Source organism: Ascaphus truei, chromosome 18 (genome assembly GCF_040206685.1).
Source record: "Ascaphus truei isolate aAscTru1 chromosome 18, aAscTru1.hap1, whole genome shotgun sequence".
Taxonomy (NCBI): domain Eukaryota; kingdom Metazoa; phylum Chordata; class Amphibia; order Anura; family Ascaphidae; genus Ascaphus; species Ascaphus truei.
Genome location: NC_134500.1, coordinates 31,655,273 through 31,674,764, shown reverse-complemented (window position 1 = coordinate 31,674,764; position 19,492 = coordinate 31,655,273). Strand labels below are relative to the sequence as shown.

Genomic DNA, 19,492 nt, shown 5'->3' with positions numbered 1-19,492 from the left:
ATGCTCACTCTGCTGCTTCTCACAGGTCTCTGCTTGGTAACCGGTGAGTAATATTTCATCATCACCCCCCCGCTAACCTTTCTCACCTTATCAATGAGTACCTGCTGCTTCCTTACAGTATCTCTGCCTCATTCTTAATGATTCGGTACAGTTATAAAGAATTCATAGAAGAAGAATAATACTTTGTGTGTGTGTGTGTGTGTGTGTGTGTGTATGTATGTATATATATATATATATATATATATATATATATATTCTATATATTTTGATGTATCTTTTTATGTATGTATATATATATATATATATATATATATATATATATATATATATATATAGTATATATATATATATATATATATATACATACACATACACACACACACCCTCGTATATACAAGCATATATACAGTATATAAAACATGGTATATGTATACTGTATGTATGTGTGTGTAAATATATATATAATATCTATCTGAAGAGTTTCTAGTTTTATATATAATAAAATCAATAGACCGCTATATTAGTTTATGTATTAGATAGACATAGACAGACTGATTATATATATATAATATATAATATATATAACTATCTCTCCAATACATAAACTAATATAATAGTGCATTAATGCATTAATGCATTTATATCCTGTATCTCCTATGTATTATTAGATTGCTCTGTGTCTTTTACAGTTCAAATCAATTTCTTTAGACAATATTTGAATAAAAGCAGGAATCAAGAAAGAAAAAATCTTAATTTTTTTTACTGTTTATGTAATAGGTTGTTATGAGTTACAATATAGGAAAATTAAGTGTCCCTGTGGATAATTCTATTAATTAGTTATTAAACTTAGCTTTAAGAGAGAGAAAATGAATGGAAATCTGTACTCCGTCTTTTATCGATGCAGAAAAATGCTTCGTTTGAGGCAGCATTGCATTGCAGATTAGAACATGCTACGATGTATAATATGCAGAGTATCTCTATACCCTGACAATGAATAACCCGTGCTGTATAATGATGTTGGGTATCTATACATTGATGATCAACATGCTAATGATGATGTTGCACTGTATAATGATGATGAGTTTCTCTGTACACTTCCAACCTCTAATAATGAAGATGCTGCTCTGCATAATGATGCTGAGTATCTCTGCACACTTCCACCCCCTGGTATTGAACGTGTTGTGCTGTATAATGATGCTGAGTATCCCTGCACACTTCCATCCCTGATAATGAATGTGCTGCGCTGTATAATTATGCTGAGTATCACCGTACACCTCCACCCCCCCTCCCCCGCCTGCCTCCCCCCCAGGTACTGTAGCATCATATAGTGAGATTTCAATAAATGTAAAGTAATATACCATCTTATTTGCCATTTCTTATGGTTCATAACTTAAGATCATTTTATTTGCTTGGTACATTGTGTAGAGAATGCAGCAAAGCTTCCAGTGTCGCCGGGATACGTTTTTAGAAAATCTAAATGGAGTCCATCTTTAATAGACCCCGCAGATAATGTTTTTTCCATCAAATTTTCTCCAAAACACAAAACTATTGCATGTATTCACAGTGCGGCATGATACAGGATGGGAACTAGATTGGTCAACACTTGAGTCTAGGCGCAAAGTTCACCTTTCCTGTCTTGCCTTTAAATTCTTCATGGGCAAGTTACCCAGCTACCTGAACAAGCTCCTCACCCCTACCACATGCAGCACTTATCACCTGAGATCAGACTCCAAAAGACTGTTCATGGTCCCAAGGCTCAACAAAGTATCCGGCCGCTCCTCCTTCTCCTTCCGTGCGCCCCAAAACTGGAACAACCTACCAGAGACTCTCATATCCACCACCAGTTTAAGTTCTTTCAAATCTAAGGCTGTCTCACATTTTAATCTGGTCTGTAACTGTTTCATTCGCCCATAATATATATTATCTTTAACTGTGCACGCAATGTCTTGTATATAATGTATACCCTGTTCATTTATGTAACTGTATTTGTAACCATCTTATTATTTGTTTTACTCTGTGCCCAGGACATACTTGAAAACGAGAGGTAACTCTCAATATATTACTTCCTGGTAAAATATTTTATAAATAAATAAAATAAATAAAGCAGAGTAACTGTCCTACAAAACATATATCTTTTTTGACCATTGAAGTACTGTATGTCTTGCTCTTTTTGTTGATAGCTGTCTCACAACCTTTACACAATACTGACACCCAGTGGTTACTTTTGCAATCACAAAATTTAGATTAAAAAAAAAGTACTATATACAGTATTTCAGTGTGTTTCTGTGTGTCTTATGAGGCTGCGTCCAGGGTCAGCGCTTAGGCGCTAACGCTTGTCAGTGAGCCCCTGCAGCCGCAATGAGAGCAGCTTTAGCAGGGGCTCGCGTGCGGAGGAGTAGCTGTTAAAAATGTTTTAGTTTGAGCGCTCACGGGAGCGCAGGGCCGGTCTCGTGAGCGGTTCGCACAATGAGGGCGAACCAGCTCCGTGACGTCACTGGCCCACCCTCCGACACGCCCCAGGACGGCGCGGGAACTAAGGCCAGGGAAAGCACCCGCTTTCCCTCAGCCTCAGCGCGCCTCCGCACGGCTGCAGTCACCATGGACTCAGCCTTACGCACGCCGAAGGATTTATGTATCAAAATAAGGTGAGCGGTCACTGTTTGTATCCTCTCGAACACTGCAAAGGGGTTGCATTCTATGGCTGAGTCCCCGGTGGTCACGGCGGCGCGCGCTATGGCATGTGCGCCACACACCACAGCAACGCCCTCTATGGGGTAGGCCCCAGTGGCGGTGTGTGTGTGGGCACGCAAAACGCTGTGACTCGTACGCCAGCAGGGAAGAAAATAATGTTGTCTTCCCATGCCGCAACGCGGTCACGTGGTCGGCGCGCAGCCAGTGGCAGGGCAGATATGCTCCGTCATGGCTGCGCCCCCATCATGGCCCCACCCCGCGCTCCCCTACAGACCGCTGATCGCGACTGTAGTCTCTGCACGCGCCGCCATGTAGCCAGGCGAGCGTGCAGCTGGGAGGACTGGGGCCGTAGCCTATGAGTTATTACAGCCACTGTAAGTCAGCCACTGGGTGTTGTACTTGGTAGGCTATGTATCTGGTGATATAAAAATGCACATAGCCTGGTGGCAGATAAGGAGAGTCAGATAGCTATAAAGTTGGGAAAAAGCAGGCGAAGAAAGAAAGTGAGAAAGTCAGTTACTGTACTCCTACGTGAGACTAACCCTGCTTTAACCCATTAAACGCGTCCCGGAGACTAGGTCACTTTGCTTCTATGTGGCACTGACTCTTTAACCCATTAAACACGTCCATGTCATTAGGTCACTATGGTACTATGTGGAACAGAATTATTTAGAGTATGTTCACCATATCCCTCTTGTCACCCTCTTTTGTTCCCTAGGTAGCAGGGCTGCAGATTCCGAGGAGAGATTAATGAACAACCTTCTGAATAAAGACAGATACAACAAACTTATTCGTCCAGCTTTTAACAACACTCAGCGGGTATCCATTGTGCTCCAGGTATCGCTCGCTCAACTCATCAGCGTGGTAAGAGAAGTCTACGCTCCCATGGGTGCAGTCCCACTTAGAACTCATTTTAGATTGTAAACTGTTTCTTCGTCCTGTACCACTGCACTACAATACATGGCAGTGCTCATGAGATGTACCTTCACAATAAAATGCCTTCATGTTATCTACTGGTCCACAGACCTACTTTATTCACCCTAATACAGTGTTTTTCAATAGGATTTCCCCAGTCATCCCTAAACGGTTCCATGCAATTTACAGGTCATTTGAAAATGGTGTTCTTCAGATTCTAGGGGGAACATGGAATTTGAAGAACATTTCAGCCTTTCTGGGACCAATGGAGACAGTACCTACCAGAGTGCTTGAGCAGGAAGTTACAGCTTTATTTGTTCAATCACCATATGCACTTTGTATAGATAATTTACCCACTATAATATTGTAGAGAATATTATTTGCACATGCACTTTGTATCACTTGATTAAGTTGTGGGAGCGCCTTCTTTTATCACCTTTTTTGTATCTCATTTGAAAATTGTACCAAATACAGAAGAACTTACAATGTATCTGATCTCAGACGTGCTATTAGAGAGGGTTGGTGTTCCTTACAATGCATCTGATCTCAGACGCGCTATTAGAGAGGGTTGGGGTTCCTTACAATGCATCTGATCTCAGACGCGCTATTAGAGAGGGTTGGGGTTCCTTACAATGCATCTGATCTCAGACGCGCTATTAGAGAGGGTTGGGGTTCCTTACAATGCATCTGGTCTCAGACGCTATTAGAGTGGGTTGGGGTTCCTTAAAATGCATCTAATCTCAGACGCGCTATTAGAGAGGGTTGGGGTTCCTTAAAATGCATCCAATCTCAGACACACTATTTTGAGCAGTTATCGCAAAATTTTGCTAGGTAGTTATTCAGAAAGCCTCAATGAGTTGGCCAAATCGTGTGGGGAAGGCATTTTTTCGCGATTTCTGGCTCCGGGCCAAACTCACCAAGCGGGAGCGGCCAAAAAGCAAAATAGTGCCATGCGGGGGGTTGCGGGAGGAGTTAAATCCTTCATTACCGTAGCGGTTACTACTGTTAAGGTAATGAAGGGGTTAACCACTCCCACTACCCCACCCGGTAGGCATAAACACCCACAGTGGGCCAAATACCACCTTCATCCATCCCCCCTACACACAATAAACATTACAAAACAATACTAGCCAATAGACCCATTCATTGCCAGTGTGTGCCACCTCAATGGGAGCAAAGATAACCCCAATGGCAATTAATGGGTACCCCTCTACCCCCAACAACAACCCTCAACACATACAGTACAGTAATGGGGACAATTACTATTATCCAGATCTGGATAATAGCTCATTTGCCCATTCAAAATAAAACATTATTCAGCCAACATAAAGTAAATAAAACTTCTACTTACCCCTGTATTGTATTGTATTGTATGTCTTTATTTATTTATATAGCGCCATTAATGTACATAGCGCTTCACAGCAGTAATACACATGGTAATCAAATAAATAACAGATAATATAAATAACAGATCATGGGAATAAGTGCTTTAGACATAAAAGTAACATTAAGGAAGAGGAGTCCCTGCCCCGAGGAGCTTACAGTCTAATTGGTAGGTAGGGAGAACGTACAGAGACAGTAGGAGGGAGTTCTGGTAAGTGCATCTGCAGGGGGCCAAGCTTTATGTATCATGTGTTCAGAATATCCACAGTGCTATTCATATGCTTCTTTAAGCAAGTGTGTCTTAAGTTGGGTCTTAAAGGTGGATAGAGAGGGTGCTAGTCGGGTACTGAGGGGAAGGGCATTCCAGAGGTGTGGGGCAGTCAGTGAAAAAGGTTTAAGGCGGGAGAGTGCTTTAGATACAAAGGGGTAAGAAAGAAGACATCCTTGAGAATAACGCAAGAGTCTGGATGGTGCATAACGAGAAATTAGGGCTGAGATGTAAGGAGGGGCAGAAGAATGTAAAGCTTTAAAAGCGAGGAGGAGAATTGAGTGTGAGATACGGGATTTGATCAGAAGCAGGAGAGGGATTTCAGGAGGGGAGATGCGGAGACAGATCTAGGAAAGAGTAGAGTGATTCTGGCAGCAGCGTTTAGGATAGATTGTAGGGAAGACAGGTGAGAGGCAGGAAGGCCGGACAGCAGGAGGTTACAGTAGTCAAGACGGGAGAGAATGAGGGCCTGAGTCAGAGTTTTAGCAGTCGAGCAACAGAGGAAAGGCCGTATCTTTGTTATATTGCGGAGGAAAAAGCGACAGGTTTTAGAAATGGTTTGAATGTGAGGGGCGAATGTGAGAGAGGAGTCGAGTGTGACCCCTAGGCAGCGTGCTTGGGCTACTGGGTGAATGATCGTAGTTCCAACAGTAATGTGGAAGGAGGTAGTAGGGCCAGGTTTGGGAGGAAGTATGAGGAGCTCTGTTTTTGCCATGTTGAGTTTAAGGCGGCGGAGGGCCATCTAGGATGATGTAGCAGAGAGACATTCAGAAACTTTGGTTTGTACAGCAGGTGTAAGGTCGGGTGTTGAAAAGTATATTTGTGTGTTGTCAGCATAAAGGTGATAATTAAACCCAAAAGATGTTATTATGTCACCTAGAGAGAGTGTATACAGAGAAAAGAGAAGAGGTCCCAGGACAGAGCCCTGGGGTACCCCCACAGAGAGATCAATAGAGGAGGAGGAGGTGTTAGCAGAAGAGACACTGAAAGTACGATGGGAGAGGTAGGATGAGATCCAGGATAGAGCTTTGTTCCGAATACCAAGAGTATGGAGAATGGTGAAAGAGAAGAGGGTGGTCCACGGTGTCAAATGCTGCAGAGAGGTCGAGTAATATGAGCAGAGTGTAATGACCTCTGTCTTTGGCAGCACGGAGGTTGTCAGTTATTTTAGTGAGGGCTGTTTCCGTGGAGTGAGCAGTGCGGAAGCCAGATTGTAGAGGGTCTAGGAGAGAATAGGTGTTGAGAAAATGTAGCAAGCGAGAGAATACAAGACGTTCAAGGAGTTTAGAGGCAAAAGGCAGGAGGGAGACAGGTCGATAGTTAAAAAGACAGGTAGGGTCAAGCTTGCTGTTTTTGAGTAATGGTATGACTTTTGCATGTTTGAAGGAGGATGGAAAGGTTCCAGACCAGAGGGAGGAGTTAAAAATGTGTGTGAGCGTAGGGATTATAGTAGGAGCAAGAGGTTTTAGGAGATGGGAGGGAATGGGGTCAAGAGGGCAAGTGGTAGAGGGAGAAGAGGCGATCAACAGCGACACATCCTCCTCTGAGACAGTGGGAAAAGAGTCAAGGAAGGCAGGAGGAGAGTTAGGAAGAGGTGTAGGATGGGAGTAAGAGACAGAGGGGATGTTCTGACGTATGGATTCCATCTTTTCCTTAAAATAGTCAGCAAAGTCCTGAGCAGAGGTGGAGGAAGGAGAGGCAGCTGAGGGTGGTTTGAGTAGAGTATCAAAGTCAGAGAACAGTCGGCGTGGGTTAGACTTGTGCATGTTGATTAGTGAAGAAAAGTAGGCTTGTTTAGCTTGCGAGAGGGCAGAGTTGAAACAGGATAGCATAAATTTGTAGTGAAGGAAGTCTGCGACAGTATGGGATTTCCTCCAGAGGCGTTCAGAGGAACGAGTGGAGGAACGCAGCATGCGCATGTGGGAATTTAACCAGGGTCTAGGGTTAGAAGGGCGAGTGTGGCAGAGAGAAAGCGGGGCATGTAGATCAAGAGAGGAGGACAAGGCAGAGTTGTAGTTCCTGACCATGTTGTCAGGGTCTGTAGCAGAGCTGAGAGAGGAAAGGGAGCAGCGTAAAGTGGCCTCAAAGTCAGGTAAGTGAATAGAGCGCAGGTTTCTGCAGAACCGGGGGGTAGATGGAGGTGGAGAAGGGGAGAAGCGAGATAGAGAGAATGAGATGAGATGATGGTCAGAGAGCGGAAAAGGGGAAATGGAGAAATCAGAGAGAGAGAAGTTTTTAGTGAAAACCAGGTCTAAGTAGTGGCCATCCTTGTGGGTGCTGGCTGCAGTCCACTGTTGAAGGCCAAAAGAAGAGGTTAGAGAAAGAAAGCGGGAAGCCCAAGGGAGAGAGGCGTCATCAATGTGGCAATTGAAGTCCCCAAGGAGAAGAACAGGGGAGTCTGAGGAGAGAAAGAAAGAGAGCCAGGATTCAAAGTGAGAGAGAAAGGCAGAAGGGGGATGAGTAGAGGTAGGTGGGCGATAGATGACCGCCACAAGGACAGGGAGAGGAGAGAAGATCTGGACAGTGTGAACCTCAAAGGAGGGAAAAGCAAGAGAGGGGGGAATAGGAAGGGTTCGGTAACGGCAGAGAGAGGAGAGCAGGAGCCCCACACCTCCACCCCTGCCATCATGGCGCGGAGTGTGGGAGAAGGAAAGGCCACCATAGGAGAGGGCAGCTTCCAGAGCAGAGTCAGACTGAGTGAGCCAGGTCTCAGTTATAGCACCCTGCCAGGATGAAGGCTGTCTTCATCACCATCCTCCATGTCCATGTCCTCCGTGGGCAGCAACAGTACAATAAAAAAACAAACTAATGTCCCCATACCCCTTAATCACCTTAGTGATTAGTAACCGCTATAGTAATTAAGGGGTTAACCCCCCTCCCCCGCTACCCACCCTGGCAGCCTAACCACCCTCCCCGGGCAACTACCCTACCCTCTACCCATTGATTGGCACAGTGGTTCATCATGCCCATATAATATGGGCATGATTAGCCATTATAGCAGTCAATGGGCAACCTAAAAAAAGAACAGTACCTAAACAACACAACAATAACAAAACCCAAGCACCTAAACAACACAACAATAACAAAACCCAAGCAATTAAACAACACAACAATTAAAGAAACCAATCACCTAAAAACACAACAATAAAATAAATCAAACGCCAAAACAACACAACAATTAAATAGGTCAAAAGCCTAAACAACACAACAATTAAAGAAATGAAATGGCTAAACAGTACAACAATTAAAGAAAAACAAGCCCTACAAATACATAACAATTAACTCAAAACAGGAAACACAAACACAAAACATAACATTTAATTAAAAACAACCGTTTGCCTAAAAAAGCATTGCCTGTCACTGTATTTATCTATACCTGAAATGGGCAAGCATCCAAAAAACACAATTAAAAAAAACAAGCATAACCACCCTCCATGGGGCAACTACCCCCTTCATCCACCCCTTCTGCCCCCAATAATCAGGGTACTCAGGTTTAACCCCTTCATTGCTTTACCGGCTAGCCGCTAAGGTAATTAAGCATTTTTTATTTACATTTGAATACTAGTGTACAGGAGCAAGGGGTCTCCAGAGCTGAATCACATTGATTTCAGGTCTGGGGACCCCCTGCTTCCCGAATTACAGTATGGGGTGCCGGTATACCCATGCAATGTTTAAATCTCCCGCGTCACGTGACAGGGACATTTAAACACATAGGAGATACCGGCACCTCATACCGGGGCCTGTAACTCAGGATGCAGGGGGTGCAGAGGCTGAAATCAATGCGGTTCAGCTCCGTAGTCCCCCTGCTCTCACACACTAGTATTCAAATTTAAATGTATGTATGTATGTCTTTATTTATATAGCACCATTAATGGACATAGCGCTTCACAGCAGTAATACATGTTAGAATCATATAAATAACAAATAATATAAACTAGCTGAGAGACCCGGCGTTGCCCGGAATGTAAATAGATAAAATAAATTGATGTTGTTTAAAATAAAAAGTATAATTTTTAGTAGTTCCAGTTGGAGCAAAGATATAAAAACAAAACCACAACTACACTGCGTGAGTAATAAATGTAGGCCAACTACACACTGACTGAGAAACTTCTGATCTCTCTGATGTGATGTCAATAAGGGGCGGAGCCAAAATTATAGTAAGCATGAAATGACAGTTAGTGAGGAGATTCTCACAGCAGCCATTTTGTGTAAGGACAGATTAATTTCTACATACAGGTGCAAAACATATGTTTTTTTAATTCCCTTTTCAGTGAAACAAATAAATAACAATATGTTTAGGCATTAAATGACAGTTAGTGAGGAGATACTCACAGCAGCCACTGTTGTAAAATATAGATATTGTAAAATGTAGATTCCAACTTATCCCTTTAAGAGATGTAACATTCATCTAATATGGATCTCATGTGATATTAGGTGAAGAAGCATGGTCTCAGGTGTGAGTGTGTGTGAGTGTGTGTGTACACAGGGGTGACAGTGAGTGTGTGTGAAGCATGGTCTCAGGTGCGAGTGTGTGTGTACACAGGGGTGACAGTTAGTGTGTGTGTAGATAGGGGTGAGAGTGTGAGATGGCTGAAACTTACCTTGGACTCCACAGGGGTTTCCTGGGGGTATGGTGTGTCAGTGAGAGTGTGTGACAGTGAAGTAGGCGTGTCAGTGATGTCACTGTACCTTTTGGCCAATGAGAGTCGTGTGGGAGGCTAACTGTGAGCGGGTGGACACAGGGACCAATGTCTGTGTGTGTCTATGTGTGTGTCACAGTGGAGCGTACCTCTTGGCCAATGAGAGTAGCGTGGGGGCGGGCGGACACAGGGACCAATCAGATTCGCCGCATCTAGCACCAGACATACAAGAATCAGTTTTATTATATATAGATAACACTGTAACAGGGACTAATCACTGTTTGAGAGAGACTGACTCTAAATCTAGCAGCGAGCTGGTTAATTTCACTCAGGCAATCAACCAGACTCCACCTGGCTGATTAGGACTATGAGAAAAGCCTGATGTGAGAAACAGGAGAGAGATTCCTTAGCTCACATTTGGGCTAACAGAAGGAGAGCAGAGACGCCTGCACACAGACACTGTCTTGAGCACAAAGTCTGTGCTGAGATTAAGACACCCAGAGACCTATATTCCCTGGACACAGAGGACCCAGGATCCTGCCAGAGACTGACATGGACGGCCACCTGCTTAAGGTACTTCCTGAGACTTTGGGATGATAGGCTGGTAATGGGAATATCCCTCCAGTCCTACAGATAGTGTCTGGGGAAGTAAGTTAGCCCTTACACAGGGAAAGGGGTTTGTTATTTTGTTGTTTTTGTGTGTTTTGCCTGGATAAGCGAACAGGCTCAATAAAGCCAAGATATAATTTCACCCAAATTGCGGTCTCCATTATATGAACCTCTGCACACATCTCTTACAAACACATAAAGGGGAGAAGTGCTTCAGACATAAAAGTAATTAGGAGTCCCTGCTCCGAAGTGCTTACAATCTAATAAATAAAAACACTGCGATCGCCGGTAAGAGCTGTGCAGGGAGAGGCTCTCTCTGTGCAACTCTCTATGCAGCTGTGGCCAGATCGTACTGGAAGTACTTTGAGAGAGGCTGAGATCTCATCGCTGCTCTCCTGTACGGCTTTCGTTCCTACCTCACAGTTTGAGAGGGTTTCAGATTCTTTCTGAATACCGTGATAACACAAATGACAAACCATTCAGCGGGAACATGCCAAACCTTGCGAGAAAGCAGCAAACTCATCGCAGCTACTAATATAGGCCCCATAAACTTGAATAGGCATTCTAAAGTAAATACAGCTTAGAGCAGGGGTGCGCAAACTTTGTGCGCTGCTCCCCCCTACCTGCCATCCCCTGTGCTCGCGCCTTCTTTCCTAAAATCCTGCGTCAAATGACGCGCAGGGTCACATGACCCGCACCCGTCATTTGACGCACGATGCCATGGTGACGCGTCATGTCACATGACTTGCGGTGTCATTTGACGCTGCGTTGCCATGGTGACCCGTTGTGACAGCCAAGGGTAAACCAGGCTTCATAATAAAGGTTAAGCCCCCTGGTTGCCCTTGGGTCCCGTGGGCCCCTGGCTGCTAGCCAGCACTTTGAGTCAGGGGCCAGGCATCTTTACATGAAAAGTTAAAGTGAGCCCTGCGTTTCCACTTTCCTTGTTCCTGTTACCACAGACCCATGAAACTCGGTGTGTAAGTTTTAGGTGGGATATTTGGTTAACATTGCGATTATTTTGTTTGCAAGAGTTCGGGGTCCGCAGCTACCGGTAGTACCTTCATTCTACCCGGCGAGCAGGCATGATTTGCCGGTATGCGAGTAGAATTACACCGGGGCTGTCCAGCATCCCCAGACTCCTAGTTTTCGAGCCCCGATATCTCAGTCCTAAGACCCTTACAGTCATGAGTCTCCCCAAGGTCCCCCATGTATTAAAATATGTTTTCCATTGTTGGATACATTTCTTATAAGGCTCTTTGCAGTCTTGCCGGGCATCCAGTTAAGCTGCCAGCAAGTCTGCATAGAGTCCATAGTTCAAGGGGGAGAGGATGTCCAGAGGTGTGAAAACGTTTGGTGGGCGAGAAAAGGTGAATTGCCACATTCGCCCCTTGTGGACACTTTTTGTAGTTGCCAGACTTGGTGGAGCCGGTCCCGCAGGTGGCAATGAGTTTGCCAGAGAGGATGCAGCCATAAAGTCTTCTACCCTTGGCTAAAATCATATTTTCTGTTCACCCGGCTATTCGAGCCTGCTTGGCACGCCTACTCCTCTGACATCAGCCAAGGGACGAGCCCTTCTTTCCATTCAAGGGCAGACAGCCTGATGAGGCTCCCCAAGAGCTGCTCCGCTCTGCACAGGACCAGCGTGCTAAGGGTTAACATTTGCTTGTACTTTGTGGAACGCCAACCCCACCCACTGAAATGTTAATGAGCCAAGAGGACACAAAGAGCTTTTCGTTTACAGCTGCATTGAAAATCAACCACCTCAGTGTACATCTGCGTTGCCCCAAAGGCGGACAGCTTTTGGCGCAGCCGAAGGGCAGCCAAAGGGGGTGAGCTGTTTGCTGCCGTTCGCTGCTGTTTGGTGATGCTAAAACTGCTCTATTTCAATTGGAAATTCACCAGCCCTTTATCCCCTGTACCCAATTTCCCAACTTTAACTGTCCATGAAATGTCTGTGAATTGACTGTTTAACCCTGTTCTTTTAATGTAATATGTATTTTTATAACTCTGTGCCCAGGACATACTTCAAAATAAGAGGTACCTCTCGCATTACTTCCTGGTAAAACATTTTTTATAAATAAATAAAAATTAGCTGGTGGTGAGGAATCCCCACGCTCCAATTGGCTGCTCCTTCCCCCTCCGTTCTGGGCATAGCCCAGCGGAGAGTATGCAAGGTGCTGACCAAGTCTCGGAGCCTAACCAAGCGGGAAATTGAACAGTGCTTCTGTGCTGCGGGACTGTGAGTCACCGGAGAAGCGGAGAGCAGGACTTTTAAGTGGGAGATTCGAAAGTGCTCAGCTGTGAATGGCACCAGAGAGGTGGGTGGTCTCTACCCCCATAGGAGTGGAAGCAAACCCCCGGTAAGTCTTGGAAGTGGCGCCTGGCACCTAGGTAGCTAGGATTCCCCCTGTGTTCCCTGTTTTGGGGAGTGTTTGTGATTTTGTGCTGTGCTTGCTCCGACATGAATAAAGACTTTTTATTGAACTTCTTTGTCCTCTCTGGTGCCTTGATTGCGGTGTAAAGTTCTGCTCTTCCGTGACACCCCCTCCTCTCCTCCCCCTCAATCCCCTCTCCTCCCCCTCAATTCCCCCTCCTCCCCATCAATTCCCCCTCCTCCCTCTCAATCCCCCCCTCCTCTTCCCACTCAATAGCCCCTCTCCTCCCACTCAATACCACCCCTCCCCAAACTTAATACACACACACATAGGCTGAGTCCATAGGACAGACCGCGCTGACGCATCCGCATGCTGCGCGATCAGACTGCCTAAAGGCAGTGATCGTGTCCATACAGCGTATGGGCGCGTGCGCACGGAAGCGGGGAAATTCGTGCGACGCGCGTGAAATCAGTCAAAACGGATTTTTCGAGCGATCAGGCGGTCACGTGAGCGGTTCACTCAATGAGGGCCAACCAGCTCCGTGATGTCACTGGCCCGCCCATAGGCACGCCCCCGGACAGCGCGCGAACGAAGGCCAGGGAAAGCACCCGCTTTCCCTCAGCCTCCGCGCGCCTCCGCACTCCTCCGCACGGCTGCTGTGTCTATGGACGCAGCCTTACTTGGGAGGGAGGACTCCGGTGCTGCGCCGATCCCGCCGGCGGAAGCAGATGTTGGGCTGACTGCGGGGGAAGGCGCTTGTTGTGCATGCCGGGCAACAGCTGGGGAGAGCTGTGGCCTGGCAGCCGGAGGCAGAAGTTGGGCTCGACCACCTGCAGCTGCCAGCCCCGTGACAGATGTCCCAGAAATCCCCCCTCCCCCATGTCAGCAGCCCTATCTGCAGCTTACTGTACAATAAATGTACTAATATGGCAATATAGAGACTTCCCATTGTGCTGAACATTAAACGTTCTCTTCAATATGCTATAAATAGAAAAAAATCTGTAATTTTTTTTTTTTTTTTTTAAGAACATGAGAACACTTTTTAGGGCGTAACCTGGCTTTAAGCGTGGCCTAAATTCATTGACGTGGTTGTATCCTTTTTAAATGAAATTAGGAGTTCTATCAGATTTGACTTTCATTACCATTTTATTGAATTTAACAGTGTCCTGTTTTCTCTCGTGAGCAGACATTTTATTGTATAAATCCGAGGCAGCCAGATGACATTTTAGGACACAGATACAGTATTGTTATACTGTAATCGCAATCCACAAAACCCCGATTTAAACTTCTGATCCCTACGTCTAAAAAACAGTTTTCTGTCTGACGTGCAAATCCTGAGATGCAGAGCCCAGGACAGGGGTGCCGAGGATGGATTAAAAAAAGTCACTGGGGATTTCCTCAGCACCTGAACAAAAAACTTCTCTCTAGATTATAAAATTATTTTGCCCGTCCGTGAGATATAATTCATTGGTGACATCATAATGCATATAGCCTGGTGGCAGATAAGGAGAGTCAGATAGCTATAAAGCTTGGACCTTAAGCAGACGAAGAAAGAAAGAGAGTGTCACGGGAGTCCAGGTACTTTTTACACCATTTATTTATTACTGGGATCGTTCATTAGGCAGAACAAGATAGTAAAATCAAATTGCGTTTATTTTGGTAAACCCACGTACAACAAGAAGAAATACACAATAAAAAATACACTAACTGGGGGCCTGGGGGATAAATCTAGGCTTTCCTAGGTGTAGGTCGTCTGGTTGGATGAGCTTACCCTGACCGGGATATACCCCTGGTTCTCCTGGTCCTCTTTTCGGCTTCAATTCCTAGACGTGACCGCGTTGTTCGATTTTGAGAACTTGGGCGCAAAAGACGGGACTTAGTCTCTGCGAGGCAAACTTTTCAGGCTTCAAAATGAAGCCGGTCGCTCCGTTATTTCTAACAGAGCAACTTTGAAAAGTAGCTTCATCGACTCACCTCATTGGTTGGCTTGGATGGACTTGCTCCCTCTCTTGGTCAGCACCTTACATACTCTCCGCTGGGCTATCCCCAGAATGGAGGGGGAAGGAGCTTGGGAATTCCTCCCTGTCAGCCAATAGAAAGAGGAGCTCGACCCGGCTGACGTTAGAGTAGTAGGCGAGCCCAGCAGGCTGGAAAAGCCGGGTCTCCCCCGTTACACCGTTCTCCATACTCTCCTCCATTAAGCCGTTCTCCTTACTCTCCCCCATTACGCCATTCTCCTTCCTCCCGCGGTTACACCATTCTCTTTCCTCCCCCCTCTTATGCCGTTCTCCTTACTCTCCCACGTTACACCGTTCTCCTTCCTCCCCCCATTACACCATTCTCCTTTCCTCCCCCCATTACACCATTCTCTTTCCTCCCCCCATTACACCATTCTCTTTCCTCCCCCCTTTTATGCCGTTCTCCTTACTCTCCCCAGTTACACCGTTCTCCTTACTCTCCCGTTACACTGTTCTCCTTACTCTCCCCAGTTACACCGTTCTCCTTAAAAAGCAGGGGTCACTTTAACTTAACGTACATATACCTGGCCCCTGGCTTATAGTGCTGGGTAGCTGCCAGGGAGCCACGGTACCCAAGGGCAACCAGAGGACCTAACCTTTATTAAGAAGCCTGGTTACCCTTGCCCGTCATAGAGTGGAAGTCAGTTTACGTGTGTGGAGAAAGCAAGAATGCTGGAAAAGGAGAGAGAGAAGAGAGGGAGGGAGAAGTGGGGGAAGATAGGGAGAGAAAGGGGGAGAGAGAGAAGGATTGAGAAGAGAAAAGGTAGGGAAAGAAACAAGCACACATGTATTATAAAAATAAATATGTTGTGCTCATCGAAGAACCCACTTATCACCCTCTGCTGCACCCACATCTTTAAATTGGGGCTATAAGTTTTCTTTGCGCTCGTTTTCTTGTTTTTATTTTGCTCATGGAACAAGACTGCATTATGTGATGAACGTGGTTATGAAGTGATTTTAGGATATGATGGTAATATGATTTCTGGTTGAAATGTCAACGTAAGATTATGTATGTTTGTGTAGTGCCACAATGTTTCTGAGGGGGCAGCTTGACGCCGGAGACTCTCTGGGGTCACGGGAGACTCCCAGAGCTGCAGCAGGAATTGTTTTCTTGTAGCGCGCCGTTATAGGGGCCTATTCTAGTAGCTTCGAGAAGTGATTTAACGCATGTAAAGTGCACTTTCCAAGCGATTTTGCATCTCTAGCTAGTCATATAGCCGTTATCACATGTAAAAATCCCCCTATTACACCCATTCTCCTTCCTGTCCCATTATGCCATTCTCGTTCCTCTCCCCCGTTACACCGTTCTCATTACTCCCCACCCGTTAAACCGTTCTCCTTACCCTCCCACGTTACACCGTTCTCATTACTCCCCACCCGTTAAACCGTTCTCCTTACCCTCCCCCGTTACACCGTTCTCATTACTCCCCACCCGTTAAACCGTTCTCCTTACCCTCCCACGTTACACCGTTCTCATTACTCCCCCCCTTTAAACCGTTCTCCTTCCTCCCCGTGTTACGCCGTCCTCCCCGTTACACCCTTCTCCTTACTCTCTCCGTTACGCCGTTCTCCTTCCTCCTCGTGTTACGCCGTTCTCGTTACTCTCTCACGTTACACTGTTCTCATTACTCCCCACCGTTACACCGTTCTCCTAACTCTCCCCCATTACACCGTTCTCCTTCCTCCCCGTTACACCATTCTCCTTACTCCCCGTTACGCCGTTCTCCTTCCCCCCCGTGTTACGCCGTCATCCCCGTTACACCATTCTCCTTACTCCCCGTTACGCCGTTCTCCTTCCCCCCCGTGTTACGCCGTCATCCCGTTACACCATTCTCCTTCCTCCCCGTTACGCCGTTCTCCTTCCTCCGCGTGTTACGCCGTTCTCGTTACTGTCCCTGTTACACCGTTCTTCTTCCTCCTCCCCGTTACACCGATCTCCTTCCTCCCCGTGTTACGCCGTTCTCCTTACTCTCCCCCGTTACGCCGTTCTCCTTAATCTCCCTGTTACACTGTTCTCCTTAATCTCCCCCGTTAAACCGCTCTCCTTCCTCCCCGTTACGCCGTCCTCTGTCCTCCCCCGTTACACCATTCTCCTTACGCGCTCCGTTATACCCATTCTCCTTACTCTCCCCATTACGCCGTTCTCATTACTCTCCCCGTTACGCCGTTCTCCTTCCTACCCGTGTTACACCATTCTCCTTACTCTCCCCGTTACTCCGTTCTCCTTACTCCCCCCATTACACCGGTCACTTTACTCTCTCCGTTACACCGATCTCCATCCTCCCCATGTTACGCCGTTCTCCTTACTCTCCCCGTTACGCCGTTCTCCTTACTCTCCCCCGTTACGCCGTTCTCCTTACTCTCCCCCGTTACACCGTTCTCCTTACTCTCCCCCGTTACACCGTTCTCCTTACTCTTCCCTGTTACGCCGTTCTCCTTACTCTCCCCCATTACACCATTCTCCTTACTCTCCCCCATTACGCCGTTCTCCTTCCTCCCCGTTACGCCGTTCTCCTTCCTCCCCGTGTTATGCCGTCATCCCCGTTACACCATTCTCCTTCCTCCCAGTTACGCCGTTCTCCTTCCTCCCCGTGTTACGCCGTCATCCCCGTTACACCATTCTCCTTACTCCCCGTTACGCCGTTCTCCTTCCTCCGCGTGTTACGCCGTTCTCGTTACTGTCCCTGTTACACAGTTATTCTTCCTCCTCCCCGTTACACCGATCTCCTTCCTCCCCGTGTTACGCCGTTCTCCTTACTCTCCCCTGTTACGCCGTTCTCCTTAATCTCCCTGTTACACTGTTCTCCTTAATCTCCCCCGTTAAACCGCTCTCCTTCCTCCCCGTTATGCCGTCCTCTGTCCTCCCCCGTTACACCATTCTCCTTACGCGCTCCGTTACACCCATTCTCCTTACTCTCCCCATTATGCCGTTCTCTTTACTCTTCCCGTTACACCGTTTTCCTTCCTCTCCCCTGTTACATTGATCTCCTTCCTCCCCGTGTTAAGCTGTTCTCTGTCCTCCCCACGTTACACGATTCACCTTACTCTCTCCGTTACACCCATTCTCCTAACTCTCCCCATTACGCCGTTCTCCTTCCTACCCGTGTTACACCATTCTCCTTACTCTCCCCGTTACTCTGTTCTCCTTACTCCCCCCATTACACCGGTCACTTTACTCTCTCCGTTACACCGATCTCCATCCTCCCCATGTTACGCCGTTCTCCTTACTCTCCCCGTTACGCCGTTCTCCTTACTCTCCCCCGTTACGCCGTTCTCCTTACTCTCCCCCGTTACGCCGTTCTCCTTACTCTCCCCCGTTACACCGTTCTCCTTACTCTCCCGTTACACCGTTCTCCTTACTCTCCCCTGTTACGCCGTTCTCCTTACTCTCCCCCATTACACCATTCTCCTTACTCTCCCCCATTACGCCGTTCTCCTTAACCTCCCCCATTACACCGATCTCCTTCCTCCCCGTGTTACACCATTCTCCTTACTCTCCCCCATTACACCGTTCTCCTTACTCTCCCCTGTTACGCCGTTCTCCTTACTCTCCCCCGTTACACCGTTCTCCTTACTCTCCCCTGTTACACCGTTCTCCTTACTCTCCCCGCTTCACCGTTCTCCTTACTCTCCGTTACACTGTTCTCCTTAATCTCCCCCGTTACACCGTTCTCCTTAATCTCTGTTACACCGTTCTTCTTCCTCCTCCCCGTTACACCGATCTCCTTCCTCCGCGTGTTACGCCGTTCTCGTTACTGTCCCTGTTACACAGTTATTCTTCCTCCTCCCCGTTACACCGATCTCCTTCCTCCCCATGTTACGCCGTTCTCCTTACTCTCCCCCGTTACGCCGTTCTCCTTAATCTCCCTGTTACACTGTTCTCCTTAATCTCCCCCGTTAAACCGCTCTCCTTCCTCCCCGTTACGCCGTCCTCTGTCCTCCCCCGTTACACCATTCTCCTTACGCGCTCCGTTATACCCATTCTCCTTACTCTCCCCATTACGCCATTCTCATTACTCTCCCTGTTACACTGTTCTCCTTCCTCCCCGTGTTACGCCGTTCTCATTACTCTCCCCGTTACACTGTTCTCCTTCCTCCCCGTGTTAAGCTGTTCTCTGTCCTCCCCACGTTACACGATTCACCTTACTCTCTCCGTTACACCCATTCTCCTAACTCTCCCCATTACGCCGTTCTCCTTCCTACCCGTGTTACACCATTCTCCTTACTCTCCCCGTTACTCCGTTCTCCTTACTCCCCCCATTACACCGGTCACTTTACTCTCTCCGTTACACCGATCTCCATCCTCCCCATGTTACGCCGTTCTCCTTACTCTCCCCGTTACGCCGTTCTCCTTACTCTCCCCCGTTACGCCGTTCTCCTTACTCTCCCCCGTTACACCGTTCTCCTTACTCTCCCGTTACACCGTTCTCCTTACTCTTCCCTGTTACGCCGTTCTCCTTACTCTCCCCCATTACACCATTCTCCTTACTCTCCCCCATTACGCCGTTCTCCTTCCTCCCCGTTACGCCGTTCTCCTTCCTCCCCGTGTTACGCCGTCATCCCCGTTACACCATTCTCCTTCCTCCCCGTTAC

At 47.0% G+C, this 19,492-nt stretch overlaps 1 protein-coding gene across 2 annotated transcripts in view; it reads left to right on the top strand.

Moving 5' to 3' along the window:
- The first annotated feature begins 6 nt into the window (after positions 1-6).
- Positions 7-19,492, top strand: part of CHRNB4 (cholinergic receptor nicotinic beta 4 subunit) — a 35,004-nt gene continuing 15,518 nt past the window's right edge. Inside the window, exons 1-2 of one of the 2 annotated variants that reach the window (XM_075576046.1) lie at positions 7-43; positions 3,410-3,528. In XM_075576046.1, the coding sequence (XP_075432161.1) occupies positions 3,442-3,528 (87 nt within the window). In that variant the 5' untranslated portion in view covers positions 7-43; positions 3,410-3,441. Of the gene's footprint in view, positions 44-3,409; positions 3,556-19,492 lie in introns of both variants that reach the window. The other variant, XM_075576045.1, reaches the window with a different exon arrangement.